The sequence below is a fragment of the Ambystoma mexicanum genome, chromosome 6p (genome assembly GCF_040938575.1).
Source record: "Ambystoma mexicanum isolate Mex_15411 chromosome 6p, UKY_AmexF1_1, whole genome shotgun sequence".
Lineage (NCBI taxonomy): Eukaryota > Metazoa > Chordata > Amphibia > Caudata > Ambystomatidae > Ambystoma > Ambystoma mexicanum.
The window spans coordinates 1528682178-1528707133 of NC_090935.1; the positions used below are offsets into that span (position 1 = coordinate 1528682178).

At 42.9% G+C, this 24956-nt stretch overlaps 1 protein-coding gene across 3 annotated transcripts in view; it reads right to left on the minus strand.

Annotated features, from left to right (window-relative positions):
* Positions 1–24956, minus strand: part of DGKQ (diacylglycerol kinase theta) — a 1656676-nt gene that overhangs the window by 327077 nt on the left and 1304643 nt on the right. For all 3 annotated transcript variants that reach the window (XM_069626394.1, XM_069626396.1, XM_069626395.1), the window contains one exon: positions 19818–19933. In XM_069626394.1, the coding sequence (XP_069482495.1) occupies positions 19818–19933 (116 nt within the window). The remainder of the gene's footprint in view (positions 1–19817; positions 19934–24956) is intronic.

Genomic DNA, 24956 nt, shown 5'->3' on the forward strand with positions numbered 1-24956 from the left:
AGTCCCTTGGGTTGTCTGTTGGCATACCGGCTTTGCTACAGGTCCCACCACGGCTGCCTCCTCATCCTAGCTTCGCTGCAGGACGCATTACGGTGACCTCCTCATGAACGGGGCTCCCTGCTGGACTCTCCCACACTGGACTCCTGCTTTGGTCTGTGTGCTGCTGATTTCTTCCCTTCTTATACACCTGCAAGCACTTGACAGGTTGCAGGTGTGAGTCTTTAATTAGAATTGCCTGTCTACAATTAGAGAGACATGTCTAACCTTCCCAATACTCGGCAGGCATCTTCCTCGTCTTAGTACTAGAGTGGTGAAATTGGTTACTAGTGTTCACTACCCCTAGTTGCCTCGTCCCAATATTAGTGTGTGTTGAATGAGGAAAATTGAGGGGAACTGCTGTACAACAGCCAAAAAAGGCTGAGGGTGGGTTAGGTTGATTCTGACAGAGAAAAGGGGGATACCATGTCCTGCCTGTCTCACCCTTAAAACTTCTCTTTTTTTGCCTGGAGCTTCTAGATTGGTAAGGGACAGGGGTAGCAATACCCCATAACTGAGTGTGGGATAGAGGGTTCCCCCTGAAATGGAAATGCAGGATACCTAAGGGCATCTCATCACCAATCCCCAAGGACCCTCCAACCAGGTGATCTACTCTTGCTTCTCAACCCCCAGGGTCAGGATCCAAGAGCAATGGCCTTTCCCTGGCCTCCTGGGAAGAGGACCCAAGTGGAGTAGATGTGAGGATGCCCTCTGGTTTCTCACACTACTAAGATATATATATATATATATATATAACACCCACACACACACACACAAACACACACTAAACAACCGGTACCGCCTCTACCTGGTCTCTCCTTCCACTCCTCCCGTGACCTCCCCTGTACAACCCACACTCAGCCTCGCCTGGGATGGCGGTTCTGTGCTTCCACCCCTTCCCATTGACTGCAGCACTCACCTGACAGTCTGCACCAATCAATGCCTATTGTTTCCCAGGACCCAGGTGACATCCTTTAAAAAACCTCTAAGCTCAACCACAGCTTTTCTGACAGTCTCTGATGTTATTTCCGCTGGTTTTCTCTTGTGTTGTGTGTTTGGAAATGTGTTTTACTTAGGTTGGGGGTGTGGGGGGAGTCCTGTGCTCTCCTAAGGTGCTGGTCACTGTCTGATTGTGATGAAAGCTTGTGGCTTCTCTGGGTGGTTGTGTTGATCCCCTCCCCCTCTTGCTCGGATCTGGTTTGAGGCTTCTAGGTGGCTCCCAAGGTGATTCCAGGAGTTGCGGTTCTCAAAGAGAAAATAAATAACTATGACCACCATTTGTATTAGGAGGCATTGGGAGACACTGGGTGGCACCATTGTTGACATTTCTGACCTGAGCGGGGAGACTTTGAGGGAAGGGGAACATCTTTTCGATGCACTTGTTGATTGGAAGCATGCTCATGCAAGACTTCATAGCTCGCAGTATCTAGCTGACACACAGAAGCATTTCTCAGTAGCTGACACGAGCGCTTGAATTTAAGGCAAATGTAATAGTGCATTTAGTGAAGGAAAAGATATTTGGGGTATGTGGCTTGATTGAACGCATTCTCAACTTGATAGTGCAATGGCGGGCATGAGTATTTGGATTTCTTGTCAAATTTATTAACACATTGGAAAATGGAAAGCACACTCGCACACAACTTGGTTGAGTTCATTAGCGACATTAGCGAACACGAGCTCCTGAATTTCAGAATTATTAGCACACTGAGTGACCGGGAACATTCTTTGGGGCGTGTAGTTTAATTGAACGCATGCACACACAAAACCTGGTCAAAACCTGGTTGAGCAAAGTAGCTCATATATATCAGACCTTACATTTCTTGTAGAATTTATTAGCATGTTTTGAGGGAAGGCGAACATTTTATAGATGACTTTAGCAGGGTTCTGCAGTTAGGGCCAAGTACATTATCACACAGAACAGCCCAGCTAAAGTTTGTAAATGCAGTCAGGGCTGTCAGTGTCCGAGTGTAAGCAACATAGAAGAGGTTGTCAAGTCCAGAAGCCAAATGTGGTAGAAGAAGGTGTGGAAATGTTTTACAGTTCACAGCAGAAACAGCTGCTGGTGCAATTGTTGGGGATGTATGAATCCTGGTTCGTAGCAACTAACAGTAGCACATAGTCCACAACTATAGATACTCGGAGCATTGAAACACTGGTTGATATGGCTACTTGTACTTCTGATGACATCACTCACTTAACTGTGCCTCACAGTTCACTACTGCCAGCTCAACGCCCACCCAACCTAACATCAGAGAATCTGGAAGTAGTGGAAATGTATCCAATCTCCCATGTTACAACCTATCTGTGTACATGTTTTCGAAGGGCCAGTGGAGGTGTCAGCAGTGAAGCTGCCCACTGAATTTTATTAAGAAGGGAATGCTCCTAATGGAAAGAGTTTGGAGTTGCAGCTCTCATCAGTAGGTATGGGGCAGCAGGGCCAAGATCAATTGCTGTGGTAGAGGTGCAGAATGTTTCTCAGCATGGCACACCCAAAGCACCCTTTCTCCACACTCCTTTAGTCAATGAATATGATTTCGACAATGGTTGTAATTAATCTGGCGAGGGTGATGACCAAGACATTTCCAATAGCACATCTTTTTGCAAGAGAAGCTTGCGTGATATATCTTGAGAACATGGATAATATGACCAGCCCCTGCTGCGACAGAGGTATTGATGAGGAACCAACACTCTGAAATGGTGCTTCCTGGCACAACGCCTGCATGTGCTCACAGGGCAGATATTCCACAAAGCATACATACTCTCTAAACACTGTGTGAAACCTAGTCAGAAACCCCGAAGTGTCAGTAGGGTAGATCGTCATGAAGCAAAGGCAGCACCACGCAGGCCATTACAGCAACCAGTGACACCTGTTTGCCTGGGGCCCCTCATTGTTTTCATTAATCCTGCCCTTACTGCTGGCTGCTTGGCATATCTATGTGGAATTGTTTTGTTCAGGGTCCATACATGCATCTTGCCACCTGTCCACTGTGCCAAACGACAGTGTTCTCTAAGAAGCCATGGACCAACCTGGGTACCACATTGATGCTGGGCTATCTGAGGAGACATTTTACACATGGATGGGACTAACATATACAGTAGCAGTACCCAGGGAATCAGAAAACACTACGCAGCATTCTCCCGCACTGTTACTCCAGAAGCAGGAGGTGTAATAAGCCTGCAGCAAAGTACTGCCAGCAGCGAGTGAAGCAAAAGCAATGCCATGGGAACATTGGGTATCACAAACACAATTGAGCACAGCTGAAATATCTACATAATCATTCATGAGCAAGACTTCTGAATGCCAAACTGGCTAGAATTAATTAACTATTAGGCTTTTACAATGCATCGAACCATGACCATAGTGGTCTTAAAGCACCTATTCTGGTCTGAGCTTTAGGGCATATTGTGTCCATGCCCCAGGATCATCAAACCTTATTCTGCCGAAAGGAGAAAAAGGAGAGGAAGAGAAAAGAGAAATGGAAGGAAGATTCAACTATGTGAACATGTCAATGGACCGGATGTAACTAATGATATGTGAATGAATTGTATTGGAGAATGAGGGGTTCGAGAGGTGCTCGAGCAATCATAAGTATAATGAAAGGCATGATGGACCAGGTCATCACTTGGATAGACTGTGTGCTTCAAAGGTCTAGAGATGCAAGGTGCTAACTATAAAAGAGTACAAGATAGAGATACAAAAGCTTTGGAGATAGGGTAAAAGGAATTCCAGGAATTATCCCTACTTTGTTAGAAATATTAAGATTGAAAAGGTATAGAACAAGAAATGGGTGATGTGTGAGCGTTAATGACAGTGACTAGGTTTTCTGGTTTATGATACAGGGGTTAATCTGATGCAATGGGCCAACATGCCCTGTGAGACACCTTAAGGTGTCTCACTCGCTAGTCCCAGGGATATGTCATCCTTGTGGCCAGGACACGGCCATCACTATTGGATTCAGTTCCTGGGGGTGGACCAGTTCGGGAGGATAACCTGGATGAGGGATCTTTGGGGAGTGAAGTGGGACACTGAAGGATGAGACGCGGTATCCCCTTCCTTATGGCACCTTTTGCCCATCCTACCCTGTAGGATATCTAGAACCTTAACCCATCCCTCTTTCATGACACAAATACTTTCTCATAGACTGATTACCATGAAAGACAACGGACTAACACCAGAGCTGTATAGCTGACATGCCCCAACACAAGGGTAAGGCAGAGTCGGGCAATTGCCAATAATTTCACACCCCTGACTTTCCTTCCATTTCCCCATAGGAATAAAAGGGGGAGCGCAAAAGCACACGTTGAGCAAGGCCAAGCGCATGAGGAAGCAGCTGTTGCAGGAAGGCAGTTCAAACGGAGGAAAGAGGCAGCGAGACCTGAAAGGACGAGGATGGAATTGCGTTTGCCCTTTTCAACCCAGACCTGCAGAGCCTCAGAGAAGTTAAACATAAGACTGGGAATTGCAGCTGGCGAATGGTGCAATGGATGTCCACGGTACATGGGACGCTCCCGCACAGATAGCCAGGGTGGGGAAAAGTGGTTGCCATCGTGGTACCAACCTTGACGCCAGAGGCCGTAGACCCCATGAGAGTTCGGCACAGCCGGTGAATTGGAAAGAACTGATAACAGACCGGACTGTGTTGGGCTCAAGTTTGGGAAGAGCAACACTGCATGAAGAAATAAGATGAAAATACAAAGATCGTTTGTAAGTCAATTTGGTATCGGACAGAGTGGTTGGTTGCCAGGTGGGCGCTCATTTGAAAGACTCCCCCCTACTGAACAAAGAGACTATATTGAACTTAAAATTGTTGAAACTACAAGTACCAAGAGGCCCTAGGAGAGGCCAGCGTGAGGTGTCAAGGTGGTCATACAAAGGTCAAGCCAAACCCCTTTTACAATCGAAAGTCCCTGACACGTTGCAGAAGTCTTTGAGGAATATGAAAGTATGAAACTGGCGTTTGAGCCCAGATGAGAGGAACTCTATGTGAAACGTGATATTGTGAACTACGCACTGGCCAAAGAATAACAGAGTGACCCAGCGAGACATGATCACCCCTCGGGAGTCTCTATTGAACTACCAAGTGCTTGGGAGGCCTGTGAAGGAAGGTCTGAGCCCAATGTATGACTGTATGCACAGTCTGGTGAGAGTTACATGGTGTTCGTATTCGTGTGACACAGAAATGTAGTCCATTATATTGGTTTCATATTGTGCATTGTGCCGTGCCTGAGTATTTAGTCACTCTCTTCAGATAATAGCCCATTAACACATTAGTCATTTTAGCCCATTAGTATTGGCCCTAGTAATAGTGTGATTGTTCATACCTTCCTCTGACATCTTACACTGAATTTCCTTCCTGTGCACCTTCTTGTGCCTGTTATTAAGGTGTTGTTCAGTGCTACCACGTTGCTGTTGCGGACTCTACATTGCCAACCTATCGCCAGCCTCCACCCACTGATCCTCCTTAATGGAGTTTAAGCAGGCTGGTGGAGTGGCTAGTGAGATAAGTGAGATCGGGGAATTGGAGAAAATGGAGTGAGTATATGGTGATAGCTCTGAAGATAGCAATACTGCTGCCCTTCTTCAACATGAACAGGAGTTACAGCAGGGTTACCACACATTTGTCCCCCAAAAATGATAACTAAAGCTGCAGCAGCTAAACCGAGAAATTACTACCTTCTTCCCCAAAGCTAGAGATCTCAGCAGAACAGACGAGAAAATGCGGTGAAAGAGATAGTTGCTGATCTTAACCGCTTGCTAAGCTTCTTGGGCACCAAGCTGATTGATAATGTCATCAGTGTACCAACTAAAATAGAAACTGTGACTAATGTAATACACCCTGCCATTATGGCCGATGTTAATAACATTGATAAAACTGACAATACTGAAATTACAGACAATAAAAATGTCTACATAACTCAGGATTAAACCTGAAAGACCCAATGCCTGAAAGTGAGATCCTACAGGTACGGGAAGCTCTGCATGAAAAGAGTACTGTAACTGCCCTGATAAGTGGTAGAGTACCCACTGATATTTATCTTCTGGAGTCTGTCCAAGGCAATAACATGGATATCTACACTGAGGTTCCTGAAGCTGAATATCTGGGTGACCTTATGAACACCTCAACACCATGTCTGATGAGCATTGATCCCCATACATTCTTTGAATCCAGAATTAAGTCTGAACAAAAGGACGCTCCCTCTAGAATGTAGTACCGACACAAGAGAAACATCTGTTGGAATGTATGCCCATATGAATGTAACTCTTGTGTCTAACATTAGTGCAAGTGATATTTGCAACACTAGTATATCCTCGAGCACAATGTTCAAGGTTGTTGAATCTTTACTGGCATCTTTGGTAGAGAAATGTGAGAGGTTAAAAAATAAGCTGTCCAGTGAAGATGATCGATATTCTCTCAGGTGAGCATAATATACGTAAAATAAAAGAAAGGTACCTCAAGCATTTATGTATGCCAAAAGATTAAAAGTGCAAAGAAATGCATGCGTTGTAAGTGAGAAAACTATGATAGGAAATATTATTTGTCAACATGTACCTAATGTCAAAGCTGCTTTGGATAATGTTCAAACACCTAAAAAGATGTATGATAAATGTATTGGGTACGACCAAACTGTGAGTAAAATAGTGGATGCTGTATGTTGTGTGGGAGTATCCGCGACTACCACTGTGGATACCAACAAAATGTTAGGGAATGAAAGACCTGCTACGAGTATTTCAACACAAACAGGAGGTAATAAACAATCGAAATTATTTGAGATTTGGGCTGCAAAAGCATTGTTATGCAATAGAACTGAAGCTGGAGAGCTATCTGCTAACTGCTAAATTCAGGTTAGTGCATTGCAACTACAACCTGTATCTTTAGTAGATCACTCACCACCACTGAATAGAGCAGCGATCTTAAATATTCTACACTTTGTAGCAGCTCTAAGAGTCATTACCTCTGAGGATATCAAGATAGTAGATCAAATCGCACACAACCTCGATATCTAGCATCTGGTTTACATCTGAGGCGACTCTAGATTACATATTGCAGTACGAAAATGAGCTATATAGACTGGCATATTAATGTAAGATTGTGAAAATGACGCAATTTAAAACTAGGAACATTCGACCTGTTACTACAACGCAAGGAAGTAAGAACTTTGAAAAACGTGTGGCATCTATTCCCACCCATAATTTAGATATTGTATTAAGTGATACCCTCTTGATGTCCAATGTTAAAGGTAATATAAAAGTCAACAAATGTAAGGTAATACAAAAGTCAACAAATGTAAATGCGACATAAGTGTAAAAAGAACTACTCGAGAAAATTGTACTATTAAAGACTTCACTCAAGTTAGGTGTGGTGAGAAGTGTATGACTGAAGAAGGTTATTGGTAATGGCTCCCAGCAGTTTTTAAATCACATTTTTCATTAATGCCAATATGGCATTAACATACTTTGCTCGTGGAATACTTGTGGATCCTCCCATTTGACTAGTGAGGATGGCCTATTAGCACATATGAGCCTTTTTTCGATAATAGTATTGCAAGAAACCTGGTTGACCGAACAGTGTCTCCTCTATGGTAGGCAAACACTGCAGGTTTTGGCCACTAAAGGTCGTATTGGCCACCCAAAGGGTGCTCTTTTAATCTCTGTGCACCAACCTTGGCATGTAAGTGAATTGATGGGATCATCCACTATGGTGCAAGTACTCAAACTAACCTACGCTCAAACTAATATAGTTTTGATTAATGTTTATCACCCCTATAACTTTGTTGCTACTTAATGTAATGTGGCTACTGTTAGGAAAATATTAGAAAAAATGGTTTCTACTTATCCAGTTTGGGTAGTGGGTGATTTGAATGCCCAAATTGTCGACAACACCATAGATTCTTCCTTTTTAAGAAAATCTGCTCCTGTAGCATCTTCTGCTTCAATGTAGCAGGTTTGGCGTTGATCTCAGATATGGCCATTGTGATGCGTGAAGAAAGCGATCATATGCCACTGTGTGTACTCAATTGTTTAGAAGCGACCGAAGCAACCTACACCTATGATCTAAATGGGTATATATTTATTAACAGTGGCCAAAATTGCATTCTTTGGAATGCACCTAATTTGGACATAGCACAATCTACCTCTGATAGATTACTTCCTGTTGTCATGCAACAACTGGCTGCTAATAATGATCAATGCCCTAATAATACTCTGACATACTTCTCTATATTAATTGCTAGTGTGAAGGCGTCAATCCAACAAAAACACCAATATAAAAGTACTCGGGAACCTTGGAATAGGACCTACAAAAATGGTTGACATTATGATCCTGTGATTGTCGCAGCAGAAAAAGACTTTGTGCAACTATTACTGAAGTTCTGTACCCTGCACTAGACTTGTATAATGCCACCAAAATTATTAATCATTTTAAAATAGCAAAAAGATATTGCAGTAGATGGTTTAGGGAACATCGGTTTGGAGCGAGAGGTATATTGGATTGCCAATATTGCCACCTCTAGTAATGCTACTGAAATTTGGCAGGTGATAAGCGGAACTGCTAAAAGGATCTACCAATGAATAGTGTTCCAGAATCTAGGTGGATTAGATGGAAGAATCCACACTAGGTGCGACGGTCCCGGTAGATGTAGAATTGCCTTTACCATTAGTTCAATGGGAATGTAAGGCATCTGTTCTAGATATTATTTTAATAATTGAAAGACTGTGGAACTCCCGAGCAGCGGGACCAGCTGGTACTTGCAATAGCCTACTAAAACTGTTGCCTCGGATGTGGACCCAGGCACTAAATATCCTTTTTGTACAGATCAGAGAATGTGGTACTTTTCCAGTTGCCTGGACTGAACGCCACATTCTTCCGGTGTACAAGAAGGGATCTTGGAATGGGCCATCTAATTACTGCATGCTAGCCATGCTGGACATTTTGGGTAAGATCTTCCCAAAGGTTTTGTCTAATGAACTAAATGCGTGGATACAAGATAATTCTATTCTTCCTCCCAATCAGACTGACTTTAGAAAAAAATCCAACACAGCTCACAATGTATTAATCTTGGTTTTAGCTGTTGAATATACATGGATGTGACATGGATCTGCGGTTTACTGTGCTTACATAGATTTTAGTGCCGCATTTGCACTGCGATACGTAATAACCTGTGGAGAAAATTTGTGTCTTGGAATATACTCTGTGGATTGTTAAAGATGCTCATGTTGCTGGACACACACGAATCAAGATTCGCTTAGATGGAGAAGGCAACTATCGGAATCCATAATAACTAGGAGAGTTGTGAAACAAGGGGGCATTGTTGCGGCAACCCTCTTTAATCTGTACCTGGCCGATGTGAAAGTTGCCTTTGACGATCTGAATAACTATCCTGTCAAAGCCAACAAACAAAACATTTGTTTGCCGGGATATGCAGATCATCTAGTTTTGCTTGATCATACCCCCAAGGGGTTGCAAACTATGATTGATGCCCTAGGTGTCTTATGCAAAAGCTAATGGTAAAACCATGGCATTCATAGGCAAAACATAGCATAGCATGGAATGTCAATGTTATAAATACTTTGGAGTTAATATAGATGAGAATTTGAGGTGGCAAATACACTGGAACGAAACCAAGGATAAATGTTCTAAAATAGTAGTTACCGTCAGCTCATTCATAGGAAGAAATGGAGGGTGCTCTATACAAACGATATTACTGCTATACACTACTAAAGTTCTGCCTGTAATGAACAATGGTATTGAAGTCTGGGGTCATAATTGAATTGAAAAAGTAATTACATTTGAGCCAAAGATCTTATGTAAATTGTTTAGAATGCCCCAACCACTCTTTTGAATTTTCATGGTTGGAATTTGACCTGAACGGCACATTGTCAGACTTTGTCTTACGAGTGGCCATGTGCTTTGAACAATTGTTAAATTAGATAATGACACTATAATAGTAAGCTACTTGCAGGCCTTTCTGAGCATTGACAGATGCAAGAGCATGGGCACTATGGGTAAGATCCTGTGCCTGCACACCAAATGGTTCAAGGGCCATAACTGCAGAGTAGATAATAGCACAGTTAGTGTATCCAAACGTTGGATTAAGCAGAAATTGAATGTATATAGCTATGAGAACAACTATGTGCACCTTTCTTCTCATACCAATAGTGGTGCATTCATACAACATATAAGTATGCGTGATAAAAAGCCCAAATACATTTTGGCCTACCCTAATAGCACTATCATCAGACAATATCTACTCTTAAAATGTAATGTATGTGCGACTCTGCATATTAAAGGTTCCAATGTAGGTCTGGCCAGAGTTGATCAGCAGTGCCACCTATGTGGCAAGAATGTGTTGATATGTGGCAAGAATGTGTTGGAAACATCCTGTAGAATGTATGAGTTTGAACCAAATAAGAATTAAATATGTCAAATTGTACCATAACTTAATCGATTGTTTAGACCTATTTTTTATTTGGCCTACATGTATGGAAGGTGATGACACAAATGTTATATTTTTAATGGTAAAATTCTATATGGAGTGTATTGATATTTTAGATGAATTATCTGATGGGTTCTGATGCTTATGTAATATTTTAATGTTTGTACACTGGTTTTTATTTTGTTGATCCTTTGTGTTTTACATGGAAACAGTAGGAACATTCTTTTATTCATGCTTGGAGCTATGTGTATTGTTTTATGTCATTGTGTGTTTCGAAAGATGTTTGGCTGTGCGTATATTAAAATAAATTAATAAATAATGATTAAGAAACCTGTGGACAGAAAATGAATCTGCACAGTCCAAGGAGGAAGCAGGAGCTGCAGTTCATCTAGACGAAGTCGTAATTCTCTCAAGGACAGCCACTATGTAGGTTTTATTGAATGAAAACAACAACAAAAAATATTTGGTCACAGAATCTAATGTATAGCTCTGTCCAAAAATCATAAAACACAGATGTGATTTGCGGCCGTCACAGCCATGTGTCTGGTTTCATAATGCTACCCGGTATTGCAGCATAGTTACCCAAGTGCATGTGTGATACCTAGATAGGATGCTGTTAGAAAATTAGGCTGATCGAAATGGAAACATTTCCATTTTAGGTAGGGCCTTTGGGTTGAGATGTACACAAATATTTCATTCGCGAAGGCCTGCAGGGAGATAATCAGAAGAATTGGATCTCCATCCCGACACCTCTCAGAAGTAGCTATTTAACTGTTGACATCAGCACTTTCTGCAAGCATTGATCGACAGCCTCAAATAGGTAATCAAATCAAATTCAGACTTAAAGGCCGACAAATGTGAGTGAATACATCTAAATTAAAAGAGATAATTGATACCAAGTCCAGCGCCCATTCTAGGGAGGCACACCCCACCAAGCTGATGTGTTGCAAGTCTTGGGCAGACATTGGAATCCTCTTATATTGTCACTGCCAACTTTCACATCACCAGACTTGGCAAAATAAACTATGAAGTGGGATTCAGATTGTATGCATGGTATGTATTCAAATGCAAGTCAGAAGAGCTACAGCCATTCACCTCTGTCCTGACTACCATAATGCACACCTAAACCACTCACAGGAAGCCAGAACGCTCTGGCGATTCACCCTATCCTGGCCCGCATAAGGCCCTCCCATTCAACTACCAAGCCCACCAAAGCTCCAGCATTTCACATTTAAATAAGTAAGACTACACAGAAGAATATAAGGCCACCCATGTACAGATGAGCCCGTCTCCATGGGGGTGTATGAGGCCGCCTGTGTACTAATGAGTGAGTATTAATAGAAGTGCAGGACACCACCCAGGAACAAGACTGTCTCCATGAAAGTGCATGAGGTTATTCATTTCAATGATGTACAGTCTCGGACAGGAACGGCAGCTTACTCGTCACCCACCGGCCACTCTCGAAAACAAATACATACTGAAAGATAGTGCCTATGGGACAAATATAAAGCACACACACATCTAGAAGAACTATTTTAATAATAATAAATATATAAATACATTCATGGTGCGGACAGCATAGCAGAAAAAGAGCCTTCAAGAATTGGCAGATGAACAGAAACATATTGATACATGTGTAGAAATTAGCATTCCATCATACAAACTGCATTGACATAAAAGTATTTCCGCAAACAAATAAATAATACAACAAAAAGAAACAAATGATAAAAACAAGTTTTCTCTCTCTCTCTCGCTCTTACATTATAGCCCGTATGCAACAGGGATCTGGGAATTGGTAGATAAGGGAAAGAGGCCATCAGGAGTCTCCACTCATTACTATGCACTATATGCTGAGGGTTATGGGAGGCAAGAAGGTTTGGTGTAGAGAAAGGGCTACTTACAATATAGGACCCCAGCCCTGCCATTTCACCTTCCATCCTGTGCTTGAGGTCAGGCTGCCAAGGTAACTTGCTCAGGTGCAGTACTCAGTGGCCAGCGGGGACTTTTGTGATCAGGGAAGGGGGCCGTGGGGAAGTAGTAGGTGCAGAAAAGCCTGAGTGCCCTAATATGTTGGGGCTCGAATACAAGGGAGATGATGAAGTGTGGAACAGAGGCCACACATGAGGTAAAGGTTCCCCCGGTTTGCCACTCCTACTATTCCGTCTAACTGCATTATGCCAGATTGACCTGCAGACCACCAGAGAGTGTGTCATCATCTCCCCACCCCCCTTGAAGCGGCTTGCTCGCAATGAGCTATGATACCAAACTCCAATAAAATAATCAAATGAGCACAGGTTAGGCAGACTCGTATTTTTAATAACGTTGATAATATTGAGAACCCCAGGTCTGGATTCCCCTTCTGCGAGATCCTTTGCAGAGGGGTTGTGAGTAGTACGGGTATTCAATGTCGCCTTCGTGCATACAGTCCATATGTCGGGCTGTAGAAGCCAAACCTCAAGTGAGAGATGATAATAAACAAGTTCAAACAAACCACACGTAATGAGCAGTTAAAAAAGGTTGCATTTTGAGGATGTGACTTATTTTTGTGAAATATTGCAAGCCCTTTTTTCTTTTTCAAAGATTCAATGAAGGGTTGCCACGATAATAGAGCTGTGGGATATATTCTTTGGGAATATGCAGTTGGCAAAACGCCTCAGTGGGTCAATGTTCTCAAAGGTAAGCTGAAAGTCACAGGTTCACATCCATCAGAGGCACCTTGCCCATTGAATCTTCCAAAGTTGACAAAAAGAATAGCACAGAGTTAAGAGTACAAACATTTAACAGCACTATGAACCTTGAAAGTCTGTTGCAGCAAAACACAATTCATTATATATTAAATAGTAGCAATGCAGAGATTGAAAATAGCTTCCACATACTTGGAATACTTCTAAATAACACGCCAACCAGTTACTGTTATCCTGATTAGGGAACAACATACACAGGCGTACTACAAAGGAGTACTAAGCGGTGCACAACTGTATCACATGGGAGGACGAGGAAACTAGAAAGAGGACATAACTTGCAAGATGAATGGGACACTATGGAAAGTGGAAAAGGCAAAGCATCAAAGCCAATTAGACAAATAACAATGTAGGTGGGATACAATGCAGGAAGCTATTCATTACAAGGAATCCCACACATGATGGATCGTATTGCCCTTTGGAACTATTATCAGTAATCCAGGCAGTTCATAGGGATAACCGGGCATGTGTGCGCTATGGTGAGAGGGGCCAATGCACACAATACTTTGCAGTAATGCAGGGAGTGCGACAGGGCTGTGTATTGGCCCCAGTTTAGTTCACTCTGTACATGAATGATTTGGAAAAGGGCCTCTTAGATTCTGGGATGGATTATTCCAGACTTCGCTTTTCCCATTCCGGCCTGTGTGGATGATACCGTCTTAATTGCCCGTACCACAAACGCACTCCACAAGTTGATATTTATACTCAGTTCATACTTTGGGATGGAACTTAAAGTGAATGCAGGGACATCAGCTGTCATGGCATGTGTCCTGGGGAACAAAGCCATAGAAATGTTGTGCAATGGGGCAGCCATACCTAGAGTTCATGAATTTGATTACTTGGCACTGCGTTTTTCATCAAGCATGACTGACAAAGCCCATGTAAACTAACACAACATTCGGATGAATCAATCTTTGGGAGAATTACTCATTTTAGGGCAATGTGTCAGGGTCGTCCTCTGCAAATGATCCTCAGGGTATATGATACCCATACAAAGGTGGAAATAAACTATGGTGCCATTTTATGGTGCTATGTAAACATGTCAGAAATGGAAACCACTGATCAGATTTTTCAAGAGGTTATTGGGCCTCCCTGTCTCTTCAGAAAATGTATGCAGCTCATGTGGAGCTGGGTGCAGGCTTTTTGGAAGACGAGTAGCCCCTATTTCTCATTGGTTGCTTATCTGGTCCAACCCTGAGGCAGCCCCTACACCCAGTTTATCACTAAGAAACTGCAAAGCAGAGCAGGCTCGATGAAGATTCCATGGCTGTGTGATATGTTGTCAGTAATGAATACACATGCATTTTGTTTACCCAGCACCTTGTTGACCAACGTTCAGAATGTTTTTTTTTTTATAAGGAACCTTTTACATCTATTATTAAAGAACATCGTGAATCCAGGGAATTGTAATCTTATCTTACTTTGAGCCATAAAACATCTGATTGGTGGTTTATTACCAGAGCTCAATTTGATTGCCTCTGGTTGAGAGTGACCACTGGCAAATGGCAAGATCCCCCTCCCCCACTCCCTTGTGATCAACTGCCCCACGTGTGACACAGCAGTAGAAGATCTATTACATTTTGGGGATTTTTGCCCAGTGTATTCACACATTGAGAAAAGGACAATTTAACCGTCCTGAGACGACACACTTTTGTACAATTCCGTCGAGCATTATTCTATCTGCTGAGGGCTGGTTCTTGGTATGTTGCCTGGGCATAATTGAGGTTTCTTAGGAGGATGGAGGGTGAGCAACAAAGTGAGATTATTTGTAGAACAACGGGTTTGATGTACATTTTAATCATCTTTGCTTAGCTGTTTTACTTGATGTTTTGCAAGTGGAGTCATGGACGTCAAAATGGATTTTATTTCAATCAATGACTTGATGATGATGTTGATTAAGCTTCTAATGAAGTTCATGCTGTGCATTTGTTGTAAGGGTTTTAAATGTTGAAATATATTAATTTAAGATGATAATGAATTTTTATCGGATTGATCAGGAATTTAGTACTTTTCACACGTTTTTCATAATTTTTGCTATGTAGAACTGTTATGTGCTTTGATGGATATTTTAATCCGTATAAAGTTCTTTGATGATGGATGTTATTGAAAAACGGGCTGCAGCTAATGGGCTAAAAGGAAAACAGCTCGCTTTGCAGACAATTCAACAGGATATATAAGACGCATTTTGCAATAACCATTACAGCTGGGGTCTGCTGGACACTAGAACTGGGAACATGACCATACCTAGCCCATTTAATGAGTGAGGTGTCTGACAGTGCACAGAGGGAAGAAACTATTCCATAAAAAAACAAACCATAACATAATTTAGGGGTAAATGGAATCCAGGCAACGACCTCGGATGATTTCTGAGAAGGTGTGTTTAACACTAGCCCAGTGTGTGAGCTAAGTACATTGTTTAACTTCTTTCCACATCACCTCGTCATCCTCTCTTCAGCAATGTTACACCACTGGTCTACAAGGCCAACTCGGGCAACAATCCAATAGCCCCTTGTTCAACCCTTAGACTGAGGTCCCACTGGCACTCGGGAGTGGTGGGAGGCACAGAGATTTCTTAAGGGGGTATAGCTCAAGTGCAGTTGAAGGCTTAAAGTATTCAGTATGCAAATTCACACGGAAAAGTCATATAAGGGACCTGCCAAGTCATTTCGAAGAGTCTGTAGAGAAAGACAAATGTAAGCTAATCTCCCATGGTAAAGATGGATGAATGCATTGCTCTTCCCCCTTACTTCTAGATCATATTCTATCCCTTTTGATGTGTACATGCACTGGTTGACTCCTCCAGGAGCTCCACGTGTGCTGTGATCACTTCCAGGGTGCCCGCGACAGTGTAAATGGTAGAACGGTGTAGTCAACCGTGTCTGGCAGAGAATGGGTACAATTCTTCTGGAGCTGTTGGTGCAATTGCATACACATCATGGATGTATAGCCCGGCTGACAACGGCCGGACACATAAGATCCAAGTCACAGATGGCATGAAGCAGCGCTTTGTACTCACACCCATGTTCTTGAAAATGTATCTCACAAACCTAACTAGCATTTTGGAAGACACCTTTCCTCCTTCTTGTGCCACTCCACTCCCCCCCAGGCTGGGTGGCATAGCAACACCGACACCTTATGCGCAGTGTTCATCAGCCTAATATCGCAGACGTCAACTGATTTGAAAGTTCTCAGGCTAAATGAAAGGATGATAAAGTTGCAAATGGATCCAATGACATGCTATATACATATCAATAGACAGTGGAGGAGGCTCCTAGGAATCACACCTAAAATCCCAATCTAAGAATGCTTCTTACTGTTTGACAACTACACATTTCAACCAGGAGTATGGCGAGAGATTGTGTCTGCCCCGTTATAGGATTTTTGCAACACAATATAGCAATACTGCTCTTTATGATATGATATGATAGGTTATTTATAACGTGGTTAATACCCAGAGGTTTCTAAGCGTGGATCCGGGGATCGAAACTGTGTTGCTCTGTGTCGTCTTGCTTCCAAGGCGAGCACGTTGCCCCTGAGATATCCTCCCGAGACACTGTCGCTACTTGTAGTGCAACAACAGATGAAGGCATCTTGGAACTGTATGAGGGATTTCCCAAGCATCCTTTACAGCTAAGCAAATAGGAGGTGACGATTTGAAGGGTGCTGCCTAGGGTTCTTTTGTAATAACCCCATCCAAGTACTGCTTGTAATTGAAGAGTCAAGGCCTGCCCGTGGGTTCTACAGATGTTTCATTGTGAGCATATCAAAGCTGGGAAGCATACCTCCATTCAATTATAAATACATGATGATTAATTTAGAAGGACAACACAGCAATATAAAGGGGGAGAAGTGGTGCCCCTCAACTCTGCCAGGGTAAAATTCAAATGGAGCCTACATTAATAACCCTAAGAACCATATACAGAGCCATTTCCACTCACAATGAATCACATGTCATTTATGGTGAAGATCAAGGAAGAAAGGGAACATCATCCAAACTACTGAATGACTCTACCAAAGGGCAGGTGGGTATCCTTTGACTAAGGTTTTGGTAAAGTAAGATCACTTGGTATACAAGCAATTGCCAAATGTTGAGGGCAGATGAGAAATACTGACGATGTGGAATGGAAAATGTGAAACCATTGCTGAACAAGCTATTTATTTGACCCATGACCACTAAATCAAGGCATGGCACAATGATGTTGAGTTTTGTTGGAATGAGTAACTTTAGAGCATAGTTACTGGTTATGTTGCCTTCCAGAGGGTGAGGACTTCAATTGCCATCAGGCATAGTGACCATAGTTGGTGTTGAAGGATCTTGGGTGAAGACCACATATTGAGCAATTAAGGGATGGTTTACAACCTCCATTCAATACTCAACAACATTGTTTCTTTGTTAATTGTTGTCTGAGCCTACTCTATGTAGGAGGTCATATAATCTACTGGCAAGGCGTGGCAGGGAAGCAGTCAGAAGGGCAGGGCCTTAATCTAAGCCCCGAAGAATAGGCACCATTTCATGCAGGCTCGTGTAAATGTTTTCTCCATTGATGTAGGACTTACTTGGTGGTGAACCTTGAAATAGGTGCACCAGAGATTCTCAGATTAATAGCATATTCAGTTGCTGGTATGTTAGACAATGATTTTAGGAAATTAGGCAAGCAAAGTGCAATATCATATTATGGATTATTAAAGCAGAGATATACAATTAAATCATATATTGGGCATAATGTTACTAGAATGGTGTTATGTGAAATTATTTTCATATGACAAAGATAGTGTTTGGACAAACTTATACATTTCCTTTGGCATTTGAGAGCTAAACACCGTTCACTAAGCGAGGTGCAGCAGGTGGCGTGTTCAGCAGCAAAGTGTTAATGCCACTAATCACAGACTCACATGAAGAGGCTTAGCTTTACGCTGACTTTGGACGGGTAGCCTTCACTCTTCACTCGAGAATGCACACATGTCCACATGTTCAATGGCGGCATTTCTATTATGATAAGCAGTTCACCACAAAATCATTCCCTTTTTTTGTACTATTGAATCTACCTATGTGCATCAATGTGTATTGCATATGGTGTGGTCAGTCGGAGGCATGTTTGAGATTTGCATTTTTCATCTTACTGGCTCTCTCACTCATCTATCTCAACTAACAGCAAGATACATCAAATGTTGTAGGATGCACTTAAGGGTAAGGATTTGTCCTAACCCCATAGACCATTGCATGAAACTACACATCTAATCATGGAAATCCACCTTGAAGATGTATTAGCCATTGACTGGGTGCAAAAGGATACCAGTCCTGACCCGAGTTACTGACATCGAGGTGATGCTTCGGTTCTCCCAGAAGGCCAGAGTGAACCAGTGGAGAGTAATCCTAGGCAAGAGGCTTCTGGGGCTCATCAAATATTTGACGCCGCATCATCATAGGTTTGCCTCTTGTTCGCCACCAACTGGTCTACAGCATTCGTTGTTAATTCAAGATGCTTCAGAGGTTCAACGAGGGTGATTCACGGCTCTAGGAACTGCTAACTCCACACTAAGACATGTGCTAGTCTAAACACTGAACACATTGGGGAGGAGAGACAGTTCCTTTAACCGCATGGTGTCCAGCTCCACATGTGGCTAAAGGCTTACCTAGATATCCCCATGAAAGCAGCTGATAAAAACATACAAGTGAGTTCAAGGCCCTCCTGGAAAAGGCATTGCTGAGTTTAAGAAATATAGACAGGAAATAGTTTCATGTAGACATTTGCTTTAAAACATTGCCCTACTCACAACATAATACATACTGTGGGTTTCACCACCTGCATAATACATGGAGGACAGGAGTCCCTGTAGCTACTTGCAGTGCAACACATGAAGGCATCCTGGAACTGTGAAGTAATAACTGCTATCAATATAGCACCTCCAAGTGCGAGGAATCTAGCATGACGCACTATATAAACACTAGATGCTGATATTGTATTATGTGCGGCCCAAACAACCAATATCTTAAGACCAGATAATATGCTGTTTAGTTTGAAATGAATTCATTTTGGAATGCGGAAGTTCGAAATAAACAAAAATGATCCATTTCAAAACGGTCAGAAAAGGTTTGCCCAATGGGTACTGAGCTTTTAAAGCAGAGAAAACGAATGCGCTTTCACTGAAAATGTTGACTACTACGTTAGACAGCTGAGATTAGCATTGCTCAGTGTATTGGAATATCTCTTTTTTAATATCTTTATTAAGTGCTCATTACAGTTAAACCCATGGTTTTAACACACTGTGTGCACAATACACAAAAGTAGAAGAAAAGCAGAATTGAAACCCCAATGGGACATGCGGGGGTACATTAGGAAAAAAAGGAATGTGTCTGGCGCTACACATGGAGCAGCATTTCTGCATACAGAGGGGGCCCGATTCACTAAAGGTTGCACTAGGAAAAATCAGGAAATGTACATGAACATCTCAGCTGTGCACCTGCAACCCACCGGTTTCACAAAGTCTACACTGGAAAAACCCTATATAGACACTCTTGGCCCTTAACACAGCAGACAAGAGCCCGGACCATAAGACAGATTGAACACTCAGTGTAGCCTGGTCTAAAAAACAAAATGCTTTTACCATCACATCTGGGAGCACCACTCCAGTAAGCTGCTTGTCGTTGATAAGTGTGTCCTTCACAAGCATAAATAACCGCTCAGCTTCAGAAAAGCAGGTTATCTGCAGTACAACAGCACCTGAAAACACAAGTGGAAAAATAAAGCTCAAGGGTCAGAAAGCAAAGAGCAATGCACCTGAACAGAGGTTCAGAAACACATCTGTGACAATAACCAGGAAACGAATGGGGCCAACAATTCACTTTCATAATGAATGTTGGGTACCAAGCAGTGTACACAAATGCTGAGCAAAACACATGTTGGGGACACTAAGGGTTACATGATGGTGGCTGAAGCAGTGCCACTTCATATGTGGGGGTTCTGCAGTACTAAGTCAGTTAACGCTTTGTTTTGTGATACGTCATTCTTCATCACTTATCATCACATGCATTAGGGCATGTGTGCCACATATTTAGCACTGAGAATGTAGAGGCAACGATGTGAGACACATGTCCTTAGCATCAAAGGGGCAAACAGCCCCAATGTTCAGCAGGGTCTACACACCAGAAGGTCTTAACAATAACTCCCATCATCCCTAGAGACCACAGTCAATGTGAGGGGCTAGGGGAGTCATAAACCAAAACATCTGGTGAGCCGCAGGATGCAGGCCTCTGGTCTAGCCTCGTGGAGACGTTCACTTGCTACACATTTCTAACTAACAAAACAGGGCTCTGAATTCACATGGTGTTTGCTTACTCATTATTTGGGCCAGCAGATATTTTGGACTACTTCTCCCATGATCCTTCACCACTGACTATGCTGGCTAGGAAAAATGAGCAATCCCAGAATTTGAAGAAAAAAGTACTCAATGGCCCTTCTCATGCATGGCAAGGGGATAGTTGGGAGCTCTGTGGTTAGGCAAAACATGCCATTGCCAAAGTGGCTAAGGGAGAGAACCAATGGGGCGGGGGGATGAGGTTCAGTTGATTGCTAACTAATTGGAAATGGAAAGATATCCACAACCTTCCTTGCAAAAGCCTGCTGCATTGCTAAAAAGAATGCAAGGCAGAGCGGTGAAAGACCCACCCCAAGGTAGCAGAGCAAGATGATGTTGAGCCAGCGACAGTAACCATGCCTGCAACGCAGCCTATGAAGATGCCCCGGGCACCGGATGGGTGGCACACCAACAGCAAATAGTGTAGGTTCTATTGCAAGTCTCAAGTGACCCAGGGTCTAGGGATGTTTCAGAAAAAGAGAATGTATGAATAGGTGCAGTGTGGAAGTGGGGAACAGGCTCAGAAGCATGGCAACATACATGGAAAATGGGCATTAGAACATCTAAGAAACGGAGATGCACCTTGGGAAATAAACCTAGCCGCAAAACCATTCTACCATTTGCTACAACATCTTTCAATGCAGTCTCTAGATAAACAAACGCAGCATGAAGAAAACGTAGGGGTGTTGTAAAAGCACCAATGAGCTCATGTTCCTAGGAACCATAACGTGAATAGAAGGTGGAAAAGCCTTGAATAAAGCTTTAACGCCTTCCCATTCACGCCAGGGCTCATTTCCATGGTGGAGAGGAGGGGTAGAATCCAACTTGCATTTACGCTGCATCCCTTCCTCTCAGTCATTCAAATGCTCCAGCCTCTGCGCTTGCATGGATTTTCACGCCGGCACAAATGCTGGAGCTCCCTGTGGGGTCTGCCTCCTTAATGTACCAGCATAAAGCAGGTGGACCCCATAAGGATCCATTGTAAACGCAGCCTGCCATGCTTGCATGGCAGGCAGCATTTACAAATAAAGCCTGCCCGACATGCTTGCAACACAATTAAATGTACACAGCCTAAATCACGCACAGCGAAGTGCAAAGGAGCAGGGTCAAAAGGGAGCGTTTTGCCTTGCACGTTTGCACTCTGCCCTGCAAATGACGAAAATGTAGTGACACTGAGCAGGAAAATAAGCTTCTAAGTCATTCTTATGAAATTTCGGTGCTTGATTGTTCAGTAATGTTTTGTATTATTTCTAAGCAGTCCAAACTTACCCAAGCTTTGAAAAAACCTGAGAATTAAGCAAATGCATGCAAAATCTGCATCAATCTGCCAGGAACCGACACTATTATGGAAGCACTGAGGACTGGCAAGAGACCTTAATGTTGCTAGAAGACTGTTCAGCGAAAAAGTCTCCCCTCCAGAGAAGAAATGAAACATCAACTATGAATATAGTGGCTGGTTGAGACTTATGTCACAGCAAAGGGATCAGCAGGTGACTTGAAGCAAGATTATTTGCTTCAGGGTTTAACTGAGGTCACCTAATTGTAATGCAACAGTACATAGACTTCTTTATAGGACAATGGTCCTCAGTCCTGCCCTCTCTCCCTCAGACTTCACTTTCCTGACAGGAAACAAAAGGTTACTCACAATATTTGGGCTTTTATGTGCTGCATATTTCTTCTGGCCTCTTGAGGTTGTTTGCATGGATTTTGTTTCAATTGCCGGGATGCACACTTCTTTGCACGCAAAACTGGCACCACCACCCCATGCCCGTTGGGTTGTCCGGACATTGGCCAAGTATTAGAAGATCCTTATGGGCCATGGATCTGTTAAGCATAACCCTTTGGTAGGCTGCCCTCACTGAGTAGTACACCTTCACCAAGTTAAGAGACTCTCCAGGGGCTTGGGTCTCAAGCAACCCACTCTCTTCTTGCCCTTCTCTTTGAGCACCACCCCTTCCAAATCACTTCTGCTTTTTATCCTCCCTGGCCTTCACCGGTGTCTAGTCAAAGGATCAAATCTAAAGGGTCGACAGGTCAAAGGATCGACACCAAAGGGTCGACAGGTCAAAGGATCCATTTTTTTTTAATTATATATATTTTTTTAGGTTTTCGTTTAGGGAAAAAAGTGTTTTTTATAAAAAAAAAGGGGGTTGGGGGGACCCCCCCGAAATAAAAATAAAAATGTGAAGAAAAAAAAAACGTTCCTTTGACCTGTTGACCCTTGGTGTCGATCCTTTGACCAGTCGACCCTTTAGATTCGATCCTTTGACTGGCAACCGCCTTCACCACCTCTCCTCCTTGCTCTCCTCAACGTTTTGACATGCTCTGATCTGTTCCTCCTCCACTCGTCTTTCCTTCCTCTTTTCCTTTCTAGCATTCCAATGTCTCTCCATTCTCCCCTCCTTAATGACCATCCACACGCTCCTTGCACTTCCTTCCTCCTCATTGTTCCTTTTATACGCCACCACGTCAACCTCTCTCTCTCTGATGTTCTTCATTCATCCTCCTTACTGCTCCTCTTCATCTACGTTCCGGCTCCTGATGGGTGCGTTTCACCTAGCTTCTCTTTCTCCACTTGTTCTGCACCCCTCTGCCTCAATTCTGCCCTTTTCTCCTCCATTTCTATACCCACGCAGCAATTTTCCTTTGCTCATGATTCCAACTCCTGACTCACATGCCTCTGTCACACCTTCCTTATCCACTTTATACTCTGACAGCATCAACCTGTGGTGCTTATAATTGTTATAATTATTTTAACTGGGTGTATGCGGAAGGCAAATGCTGTGACTGGAGTGTTCACCAAATAACCAAAAACTCCCTGGCTGGCGGTGTTTGGCAGGCAGGCCTGTGCACGGCTACATGAACTTAGTGAATTTCTATTTAGGTCACAATCTTGGATCCACTGTCTGAGAAATAGTCGATGTGCTGTGGATTCTGGAGCACTTTGTTGCTTGCAGTGGGTACACAAGGAATTCCCTTCCATGCGCTTTCTTTTGCGACACACAGTAATCTCGGTTCGGGTGAGCGCAGCCAACAGACTCAACCAAAAATGTCTTAGGAAACCAATCCATAATAGCATTTCGGTAAAAGGTCCATCGCTCACCGGGGCAAAGGCATTAAATCTTGTTTGCATATTATAGGAGTCTTCCCTCCATCTTTGATATCAAGCCCTTTTAGATTGTCTCAGTGGAATTTTCCTAGCAAGATTAAGGACAGCAATATATCCTCCATTTTGTGCAGAAGGAGTTTCCTTACCCACAGGAAAGGCGTTTCTAGAGGACGTCTGGGAAGGGTGCATCCCTGCTGGACAGAGGCTGGCATTCTATTCTCACAATTCCTGAGTTATTGGTGGGAGTCAGCATATCTCCCTAAGGCTACCTGTTGGCCCAAGTATATAACTTTCTCTCCTAAATGTGGCCTGCCCCCTTCCCTTGACCGTTGTGCAGGTTACACCTTCTTGAGACTCAATCCCCTGGTGTATTGCCTTTTAATGCAGGTCAATCCAAGACGGCCAGAAGTTTTAACTGCCCCTTGAGGGGACTATGAACATATGGGTGGTGACGCACTGGGAAGCTTAGGGGATCCTCTGGGTACCATGGTTCCTTCATCACAGAGCCACACACCAGAATTAAATGGTAAGGGGTTATCCTTTTCCCCCCATCCCCCAATTTTCCATATATTAAATGAAGCTTTCATTCTCTACCAGTTGCTCACCTCTCCTTTCTCTTCCTTTCTCTCCTACAATACAATGTAAACATGTTTTGCCTAAACATCAATGTTTTTGATGTCAATGTCATATATTGTCACAATACTTACACATCACTTTCACACCACAAATGAATTATTGCAATATGTCACGATATTGTCACATAACACCCCACACATGGCACCATGACCATTGCTCAGCCTTGAGAAAGACCGTACGGGTCGAAACACGTGTCGGCTGACCTAACTTGCTTATCTAGGTTGAAACAGTGTTTCTCAAAAACAACTATGAGTATGTAAAACTCAATGCAAGTACAACCACCACTAATAAAAACGAACCAATTCGTATGGAACAAAGTGTCACAGTAATTACTTCACTAACTTCCAAGCGAGATAACCAGGAGACCACCATTTTTCTTATCCAACCAAACAGGGGCTTGGGCTAAACCCCTACAATTACTCCTGTGATCTTGCTCATGATCAATATAACTGGAGCTCAGCACTGGCAGGTTCCAACCCTAGAGCCTAAAACTACCTTACTTTCATACCCTATATCCCCCTCTCCAATCTCTGGGACGAAGAAGAGCAAGTAAAGAGGAAGAAAGATTTCCCATGGGGATCAAGAGGGAACAGCTTCCCATGGAGAACGGCAATGTTGTTACCTTAATGAAGTCAGGCAAAATC